The 11,015-nt window shown below is 36.6% G+C and overlaps 1 protein-coding gene across 2 annotated transcripts; it reads right to left on the reverse strand.

The window, feature by feature from the left end:
- Window positions 1-3,578: 3,578 nt before the first annotated feature.
- LOC107038161 (alpha-glucosidase) lies at window positions 3,579-7,169 on the reverse strand. 2 transcript variants are annotated; one of them, XM_015257079.1, is made up of 9 exons: window positions 6,662-7,169; window positions 5,907-6,088; window positions 5,494-5,831; window positions 5,287-5,412; window positions 4,761-5,183; window positions 4,424-4,679; window positions 4,062-4,257; window positions 3,839-3,982; window positions 3,579-3,767 (listed from the first exon to the last, which is right to left on the reverse strand). In XM_015257079.1, the coding sequence occupies exons 2-9, from the start codon at window positions 6,085-6,087 to the stop codon at window positions 3,668-3,670; spliced, it is 1,764 nt and encodes a 587-aa protein (XP_015112565.1). In that variant the 5' UTR covers window position 6,088; window positions 6,662-7,169; the 3' UTR covers window positions 3,579-3,667. The 2 variants fall into 2 exon arrangements, with proteins under 2 accessions (XP_015112565.1, XP_015112564.1); XM_015257078.1 differs by lacking the exon at window positions 6,662-7,169 and having other exon boundaries at window positions 5,907-6,115.
- Between the last annotated feature and the right edge of the window lie 3,846 nt (window positions 7,170-11,015).

An 11,015-nucleotide genomic window follows, 5' to 3' on the forward strand; every position in this document is an offset into this window, starting at 1 on the left:
AATTCTGGTGGATGCCTCTGCTGTCATTTCCAATGCAGCTGTTTTCCAAGCCTTGAGAGACAAATCTTCTTTCATAATTTCCAATTTTCTCTTTTAATATGTGCTTTTCATCGAAACTCCACTGGACATAATTACAGTCATCCCGTTTGTTTGATGGATTGCACTCTCAATCTTCTGGTGGCACTTGGGCGTCTAACTGACCAACCTAAAGATATTGAAATGAATAATCATCATATTATTATTGGTCTGGATCATTAAATAAACCTAGGATAGTCGGTGGTATTATTTGAAATAATAATAATTATTTTCAGTAAAATATAATGATAGTTTTTAATAATATTTGCCGTTAGAAGGACGGTGGCGATATACAGTAGTATATATATATATACCTGTAATAATAAGAATAATAATGATAATAATAATAATAAAATGTTATAGTTCTAAAACTGAAAAATTAATTATTTGAAATAACAATAGTTCTTTTCAGTAAAATATAATGATAGTTTTTAATAATATTTGCCGTTAGAAGGATGGTGGCGATATACAGTAGTATATATATATATATACCTGTAATAATAAGAATAATAATGATAATAATAATAATAAAAAATGTTATAGTTATAAAACTGAAAAATCAATTATTTGAAATAATAATAATTCTTTTCAGTAAAATGATGATAGTTTTTTTTCTTTTTTTTGTTTTTCTTTTCTTTAATTTATTAAAAAAAAAAATTCCAAGAGAATTCGAATTTAGAGAGAAAAAATTTCCGCTTCGCCCAGCCGGGAATCGAACTCGGGTCTCCCAGATACGCACCGGGCACTCTTACCGACTATGCTACCGGGAACCACAGAAATACCAACATTTATACTAATTTTTCTTAACATCTTTCTTTTCAGGTTTTTCCTCTTTCGGTTCCAATATCACTTTGTCAATCATCTTTGGTTCATTTTCCTTATTTTCATCGTCATAGTACATGATTATTATAGTCATTTTTTTCTTCGATATTGAAACCTGAATTTAATGTACTGTTATGAGATTTAACCTCTAGGATGGCTGCAATGTTTGGCTCAGTCATGTCAGAGTAGATCGCAGTAGAAAAGTCGGTTTCAGTAACCTCAACATCCATTACCCCACCAAATTCTGGCTTCGAGGACAGACCATCATCCCCAGCAGTCTTTATAGGTGCAATTTTCTTTTCCTCATTACCTATATCATCAGTCTTGTCTGGCTCAGTCTTCGGTTCATCGGTTTCTTCAGTATCACTCTCAAATCTTTCATTCTTTTGTACATCATGTACCTCCTCATCACCAGCACTGTCCAAAGCATCACCCAAACCTTTTCCCTCGAAATCATCTGGAAACTCCTGAAGAATAGAATTCCCAGTGATATCACTTTTTTTCAACTCAGTGACTCACAATTATATTTCATTTAATGAATAAACAGTCATAATGAAAGACCATAAATTAAAGGAGAACATCTGAACTGATATATCTAATATCGCCATAAGAAAACATCCAATTATTTCAACAATGAGTTATTCAATGTATAAATATACTTCGTATCAAATTATTATTTATATCTATCGATGCTCACAAAATTCACCTTGGATTCAGAAACCCCTGACAACCCATGGATGCTCACAGGGTCTATTATGTCTATAAGACCCTGATCGACAGGATCTAGGACTGCTTCTACAGGAGGACCAACAGCTGTTCCTTCTCGGGATTTCGCCTCGTTTGCTAGAACACCTCGGACTTTGGTCTTGATAAGACTATAAAGAAATGAACAAGCTTTTCCATTTCTGAATATGTATGAAAGTCACCTCACTTTTTACTTACTCTTCTCCATTGCTGCCATGCTTTCTTAGCACCTCCGAGCAAATTTAATAATCCTGCCAATTCTTGCCATAATTTTTGAGCATCAGCATGGGTAAAGTCAGGAATAAATCGAACATTTATCAACTGAGGATGTTTCTTCACATATTCCAACATCACCTTTCGCTGGGGTACTATGATATTTCTCGGGTCTTTTGATGCATTTTGTTTATTTTTTGTTGCCTTCTTCACAACTTTTCCATTTGCTGACTTACTCCTCATTATTGAATAAATTAATGAGTAGAATTCCGAATAAAGATGTAAGAATAATGTATAAATAATCACAGTCCCAGGGGAATGTCAGAGTGTGAGGTTAAGATGCGTCAAACCATCATATGAAACCGAACGCCGAGTGAAAATCGCATGGGAGCGTACGGAGCCAAAGTCGCATACGACGGTCTCAAACCGTACGGACCCCACCGCACACGGAGCGCCTCCGTTCACGACGAGCTTTTATACGACCGTGGAATCCTGGGTCGAGAATAGGCTCCCTTGTCTTGTTTCTCTTGCGCTTTTGCGGGATCACTAATACGGGGCGAGCGACCGACACTGATTTTTTATTTAATACTCACCTAGTTATTTGGTAGAACACGTGCGCCATCTTCTCCAACGGTTCCGTTGGCCCAAATGTAGTAGTGATTGTAAGGTGGAATATTCATGACTCTTCTGAAACCATGCGTGCTTATCAGAACTGTGATTTTGTACGAAATCCATGAGCACTTTTAGCCCCTGTTTGTGGGTCTTTTCCAACAGATTTTCAAAATCCTTCGAAGTACTGAACATGGGATCGATATCAATGAAGTTTGATATGTCATATCCCATGTCTACTCCGGGGCTAGGATAAACGGGTGACAGCCAGAATGCATCGACTTTAGCGTCTGTCAAGTGCTGCAAGTTATCAGTAATTCCTAAAAATATGAAATAATTGAAAAATTCGTCCGAGTTGTGATAAAGTGCATCATTTACTTAGCTTGTTATTGAAATAATTCTCTTATAGATTCTTTTCAGTCATTCAGAGTGATTCTTTCATGAAGGAAAATTGATTATTATCCACAAAAATTACCTTTAAGATCCGCAATTGCATCTCCATCACTATCCCTGAAACTTCTTGGATAAATTTGATACAGCGACATAGACGATCACCATTTTTCCTCACCATTCACCCCAATAACGAGTGCTATTATTGCAAACTCAAAATAACATTCATGTCGATAAAATGAAATGTAAGTTATTCCCTGAAGCTACAAAAAATGGGTGATCCATGAGATTCCTATCACCCGCCGACCAATAACATGAGTGGTGAAACTTCTTTGTCATCAAGTCGTGCCCACCGTGAAGCGTGATACTGTCGAATTATCAGGGACGAGCCCACTTTTATACACATCAAGAGTAATTGACGTGATAAGTGTTGTCTGGCTATCCATGAATAAATATTGGTGAATAGCGTTTTTGTACAGATGTATATCCCGACTATAATTAATCTGGTTCATATGTCAGATGATCATATTATCAATTTCCCCATTCCAAATTTTGGGGAGATTTTCAATTCCTCAGTTGCTCAAGATGAATTTATAATTTAATTGCAGAATATGACCAATGATTTATCCGTTCAATGCATCTATAGATGTTTCCTCCGGTTACGCTATCTTTGAAAACTGAAATTAGAATCTTACTTGAACACGTACGTCAGAAAAAAACAAGAATTATCATCATCATCATCATCATTAATTTGTATTCTGCATTCGAATACATTCCGAATAATGCAGCGGGAATAATAATGTCATTAGGGAAACTACAATAATTTCACTTCAAATTTTCTAGACATTTCCGGTGTAACGTAGATGACAGCTCCACGCGCCGGAATCTGCGCCGACTTTGAGTCAATGATTGACCTGGAAAAATATTTTTGCAGCAATTAGTCATATAATCACTTTTATGATCATTATGAATAAAATGTTCTTACCCGTAAGGAAGATCGGAATTCCCAATCCCCCGGTAAATGATGAGTTCTCCCGGTATATTCTCAATTTTTCTAGTGAGATCCTCATTTCGCAATTCGTTTCCGAAGTTTAACACAAGATAAATCGATCGCTGACCTCCCAGTATTCTAGAAAACAAGATTTTTTCACAAAAGGATTGAAAACATTTTATCGAAAAGCATTGCTTCGTTTGGAATATCAATGTACCTGGAGATAGCAAAGATGTTATCACTGATTACATAAGTGTAGAGATCCCCACTCTGAGCTGTTGGCCATGATCTGAGTTCCGCCACTGTCTGGTAGAATTTGAACTGGGAGTCCCCTGCTTCTTTCTGTACTTCCAGATTCAAACTTTTGTAATCTGGGTTCACTGGCAGCCAAGTGTTTGGATTCGTCGAGAATCCTATGAATGAATTAAAACTTGTTATAATTAAAACTCATGAGACGGGTGACAAAGTTCAAACTGTATGGAGACAAAATTTCGTTCTCGTAATTAACGATCAGATATCATAACCCATCATTTCACATTTCATTTGAAAATCGTGTGATTGAAGAAGAAAATGATTTACCAGCAGAGGTCGTCCCATCCCAAAGGAAAGGAGTCCGAAAAGGATCTCGTGAGGCTGCCTCAAACCCTTCTCTCCCAGCATTACATCCCTGAGGATCTTTTCCCTGTTCCCACGACACATAATTGTTAGGCATACCGATCTCATCACCATTGTACATTATTAGCACTCCAGGTAGTAGGAGGAGTAATGCGATAATTCCTTGGGCTCGTTCAACTCCATAGCGTGACGCAACTCTCTTCTGGTCGTGATTTCCAATCTGAACAAATTCCAAATGGATTGATTTTGATAGTTTGCCTGATCATCTCATGATTTTAATCTCTTATGTTGTGATGCTTACCACCCAATTGGCTGTATTTCCGTCGGGCATCCTTGCCATCCACTCGTCAATAACGAATTTGACGTCAGCAGGGGAAGAATCGGCGTTCAAGCGCTGGATGAACCCGAAGTTGAATGGGAAACTGGCCCCAAATTTGTAGTATTTCATCGTCAAGTTTATGTCTGTATAGGCCTCCAAGACCATGAGACGTTCATGTTCACCGTCCTTGTTATATTCATCCAGTAGTTCTCGCCATTGACGAACCAATTCATAGCACTCAGGCTGATCTTTAGTGTAAATGTGATTCAAGTATCCGTAGTTGTTTGGGTCGTTCGTATTGCCTGATAACGGTTCGTCTTGGAGGGATTGGATTTCGAATACGTGATTGATGACATCGATACGGAAGCCGTCCACACCTCTGTCGAGCCAGAATCTTAAAACATTCTAATTTGGCGATAGCCATTAACTGAATAATAAAAAACAGCTTGTATTAAGATCCTTTGATCGTCATTTGAATGAAGCAAAGTTGAATATACGATTTTTCTACCTTTATCTCATCTCTAAGGTTCTCATATCGATAATTGAGATCCGGCTGTTGCGGTGTGAACTGATGCAGGTAGTACGCTTGTCTCTGATCATTCCACGTCCAGGCTGGACCTCCAAATACACTTACCTATGAATCCAGTCGTTTCAGGGTTTAAATACGATTAATTATATTGATTATTTGAATGTAAATGATAATTCGGCTACTCACCCAGTTGTTCGGTGGAGCACGAGTGCCACCTGCCTTGAACGTTCCATTCGCCCAAACGTAGTAGTTATTGTAAGGTGGAATATCCTTGACACTCTTTTGAAACCACTCGTGCTGATCGGAACTGTGATTCGGTACGAAATCCATGAGCACTTTAAGGCCCGTTTTGTGAGCCTTCTCCAATAAAATGTCGAAATCTTCTAATGTGCCGAACAAGGGATCTATTTCAATGAAATTTGAAATATCATATCCCATGTCTACCCCAGGGCTAGGGTAAATCGGTGACATCCACATTGCAGTGACTTTCGATTCCACTAAGTGGTCCAAATTGTCAATAATGCCTGAAAAAATGTAATGAGAAGGAAAAATAAAAAAATGGATTCTATCATTCCGGACATATCATAGTAGATAAATGCCTTTCAGGTCTCCAATTCCATCTCCATTGCTATCCTTGAAACTCCTGGGATAAATTTGATACAGTGACATTGCTGACCACCATTTCTCCTCACTTTTCACGACAACAGCAACGGCTATCAGCATAAAGAAACTCAAGAGGGCTCTCATATTAATAACGCGGAGTCCCGATCGCTCGATCATTCTATAAAGAAGGAGATATTGATGCACAAAACCGATAATACTACCCTGGTAAAACAGTCCGATTATTTCCGACTGGGGGATAAAAAATGAATTGGCGTTAATGATGTTTCTGTCTTTGCCCGTTAAATTCCGATTGGCTAGTAGGTAGAGTTTGGAGTTTGAGAAAATTATGAGAATTAATAGGATCAAGGGTACGTGGCCGTTATCGTCCGATTATACTTTCCAAAAAAGTGGTTGATAGATCTCATATTGCTGATATAAATCTTGAATACGCGTATAAATACGCATATAAATGTTTAAATGAGCAATAAATATTAAAGATTTATATCAGCAATATGAGATCTATCAACCACTCATTTCGAAAGTAATTGGACGATAACGGCCACATACCCTTGTTCCCATTAATTCTCACAATTTTCTCAAACTCCAAACTCTACCTACCAGCTAATCAGAATTTAACGGGCAAAGACAGAAATATCATTAACGCCGATTCATTTTTTATCACCCAGTCGGAAATAATCGGACTGTTTTACCAGGGTAGGTCGCTGTGAATAATTTTACTCTCTCGGCCTACCTCTGTCGTCAGCAGTTCACTATCCAATGACCGCGGACGAGCCTGCTTTTATACAAACCACAGAAGCTGTTGACACAATCACTGTGTCCGGCTGTTTGTGTTCACATCCACATGGACTTCTTACTTATAATTGATTCGTTCTGCGTACATGTGACGATTATATTATCATATAGCGTGGATGACAACGAATGGGTATACGAGTGTATTAAAGTCTGAGATAAAAGCGACAATCTCAAGTGTAATTTAGGTAAATTAATTGGAATTATTAATAAGAATTTTTTACTGGAACTTGTGCTTCACAGTTCTTATGGTAAGATAGTCAACGATAGTTCGAAAGTACAAAGTGTATATAAATGAATGAGCATGTATATTGATTCTATCTAACTTTTCCGAACGATATCAAAACACAAATTTCAATTTTTCAAATCAAATTGCGGGAATGCGTAGAAAATCTCTCCACTGGACTTCACTGTCCGTTTACGATGGAGAAATTATTATGAACGCACAGACATAACTGACCAAAAATCCTTGAGTTTTCTCACAATATCGACCGAAAATGGGAATAATCAAATTTAATTTCAAACTAGATCAATGCGTTACCTTAATGTCTCTTAAATGATTCAATATGCCATTATGCTTATTATGTTTATCATCAATCTGTTTAGATGGGATCCATTATCGTGATGATGCCACACGTTCCACTGAATGCACATTGCAAGATCAAAATTCCGCCGAACTTTGTATGCTATGTATCCCGTTAAAAGTAACTATGTATCCCGTTACAAGATCGTGGAATTTTGTCTTATTGTATCATTTTTGGAATTTTGTGGGAGTCAACCCATTTCGACTGACTAATACAAGTGTCACTGTACCTTCGCGCTATGCCCCTGTTTACGGAATATTCCAAATAGTACTGTTCAGTTACATATGCTTCAAGGTTATTGTTAACAGAGTATCTAGGAGAATTCCTGGTGAAACTAATGTTATATTCATAGTTGATTTAGAAGTCGTTGTCATGAGATTCTTGGAAACCTCAGTTTTTTTATATCATCCGCTTTTTTCACTGAGAAATTGATGATAATTCTTGAACATTGTAGAAAAATTGAACTCACCAATAGAAAGCTGGGAATTTTCGATGATCCCAACTTATACATCAAAAGTGTGATTGTTGCAGTTTTATTTTTCAATGTGATTTGGATAATGATAGTACCGTCAAGTGTTTGGTGCATAGTGAGAGCGGGAGATATTACGAATTCTCAATTCTTCTTTATCTATCAAAATTTACAAGTGGTGTCATATAATATGCTACTTTTATTTTGCTCGGGAATTGTATTCGTCCGGAGAAAGTTTTATCAGTTGAATGAAAATTTAAAGACTTTTATTGATAATAATAAAGAGCTCCGCGAGATGAGGTACAATTAATTGTATAGTATGAACATACCTCGATTTTTAAGATTAAATCAGAAATAAATTTCAAATAGAAATTAATACGAATAGGAAAATGCTAATGAAATACGTACTTAATCGACATAGTATCTAGTTTAGTATTATTGATAATCATTAATTTGAAAGTGCCAAATAGTGCAGACTCTTATAAGAAAATGACATTCTCTGGGTTAAGAAGATTAAAATCTTGAAAAACTGGAAAAAATAGATTAAAAAATGAGTTTTGAAACTTTCGCGGGCAATATTATTGTTCATTATTATGACTTCCGGATGGATACCACGTCTAGATTCAGCTTTTTGCCGACGTTTCGCAAACATTTCAGTCTGCATCATCAGGGCTAGGTTGCTCCGGTACTGAATCTCCCGTTGTAAGGAAGTCCTTATATTCCCCCTGGCCCCTGCATGAGGTAGGTGGAGTGGTGGAAGGTATCCCAGCCAACCAAGATGTTTTTAATTGATTAGCTGGTCAATTGAAAAATCGGGAGGACGGTGTGCCATATTGCCTTGGTTTGATATCCTCGATCCCTATTAAAATTGTTCAGATCTCACCACCTTCGCCATGTTTTCTGGTGAAATGCGTCTCGAGTTCCAAAAACATCCGAACAATCTTAAGGGGGATGGTAACGGTGAAATTGTGAAAAATTCGATTCTTTGCTTTTCCCTATTTCGATTGTATATACTTTTAGACATATACTCATGAAGTTTTATTAGAAAAATCGAAGAGCGAGCCGAGTTATGACCATTTGTATTGGGGCAGGTGCAGCAGTGCCGGTGAGCTCGTGCTCCTCGCGCTCAGGTAGCAGCCTATTGTCTTTCCATTCTTTCCCCATGAACAAAGCCCCTGCCCATTACATGTCTATACCATCAGTCGTATTGGAAAAACCGCCCGCAGGGGATGAAAATCACTCCGTAAATGAACTTATTCTTTTAGAACTTATACTTTTGGGGCATTCCATGTCAATTCGACCGGTTTAAACCCTGACCATCTCAGATTCGTTTCATTTTTTTTTCATGATTCTACCCAATGAAAAATCCACCCTGATTTTTTTCAGATTTTTTAAATCAATTCTTCAATTTTTTATCGATTTTTGAAGTAGATTAACGACAGCCCCATTTTAAAAATCTGAAAAAATTCACAAAAATTTTATGCTGCCAAAAAGTTGTTTTCAGCTATGTTTTAGAGTTGCAAATAGAAATAGTACGCCCTACGCTAACCCTATTTCTGTATGCGTTAGGAAAAACATTACATTTTATCTATGGAGTTTACGTTAACGGCAGTGCTGAATCCGAATCCGACATCGATTTTTATAGGGTGTGGAGAGGTCTATTTATTTATAACATTTTTATTGTTTAATCGATCATATCATGGCAACGGTTGCAGATAGACAACAAAATTTCAAACAAAAGTCGTTTGTTATGTAAAAATACACATTTTTTATCGTATAACTTTTTCTCCTAACTGCGGTAGATAAAGAGTGATCATGGATGGGAGGGAAGTGGGCAGCACGTTAACACTTGCGCCGATGTGTGGGCGCTCCGATGCGTTTATTGGCAAACTCGATCGAGATAGAGGAGAATGGAATTTCGCAGGATAAAATTCATATATTTTTCTATATATACAAATTTTTTGTCATTGAGCACAGTGAATACCGCAAATCTATTTCCGTATACTTATCAATCTTAGTTTCTTGAAGGACAGATATGAAATTCAGCTCTTAATCATTAAATTGCAGAATATGGAGAAAAAATTCCATAGAGATTCGTCGAAATATACATTTTAGGGCTTACTTCGACTTGATTATTGACTTGTCCCGATATTCATCAACTATTCAATTCCTTCCTGGGTGATTCCAGGTGAAACCGGGAGTCGAAAAAAATCGATGACACTGATTTTGTTCAGTGGGAATGAAAGGCAATAGGAATTTTTTTTACAAGCGAAAAAAACGCAAAATCAAAAAAAAATCGCAACTCGTTCAAAATATTTTATCTTCGACTGAAATTTCAACTGAAGCCTTATCTCATGATATAGAATTGAGAAAAAAATCATGAACAAAATCGGAATTCAATTTATAGAAATAACTAGTATATGCAAGAAAAATTATAATCTGACAATAATGAGTATTTTTTTTAATCAATGCAGCTATTACACGATTAATTTCCATATTCACTCTAAAATATGCCGTAAAATATAATACTTTGTTGCTAATATCAAATTGTAATTTTTTAAAATTTCCCAGTAGGGGCCTTCGTCAATCAACTTAGAAAATTCATAAAAAATTGACGGATCAAATGGCAAATCATCAATTATATGTCAAATTCAATGATGAAAATTTTTCGTTTGAACCATTCTCCTCTATCTCGATCGAGTTTACCAATAAACGCATCGGAGCGCCCCAACATCCGCGCAAGTGTTAACGTGCTGCCCACTTCCCTCCCACCCATGATAACTCTTTATCCATCGCAGTTAGGAGAAAAAGTTATACAATAAAAAATGTGTATTTTTACATAACAAACCTCTTTTGTTTGAATTTTTTTATCTATCTGCAACCGTCTCCATGACATGATCGATTAAACAATAAAAATGTTATAAATAGACCTGACCACAACTTGTAAAAATCGACGTCGGATAAAGATTGAGCACTTTCGTTAACGTAAATTCCAGAGATAAAATGTAATTGTTTTCTTGGCGCATACAGAAATACCCGAGTGGAAATTCTGTTCAGGTCTAGATCAGAAACTTATCAAGTCCGATCCGAAATTCTGATCAAGTATGTTACACCTCTGCCTTGTTTTTCCACTAGGGTAGGGCTAGCATAGGACGTACTATTTCTATTTCCATTCTAAAAAATAGTTTGAAAGAAATTTTGGTAGCATAAAATTTGTGTAAATTTTTTCAGATTTTCAAAAT

Source organism: Diachasma alloeum, unplaced genomic scaffold, assembly GCF_001412515.2.
Source record: "Diachasma alloeum isolate Michigan unplaced genomic scaffold, Dall2.0 Dall_scaffold_00278, whole genome shotgun sequence".
NCBI classification, from domain to species: domain Eukaryota; kingdom Metazoa; phylum Arthropoda; class Insecta; order Hymenoptera; family Braconidae; genus Diachasma; species Diachasma alloeum.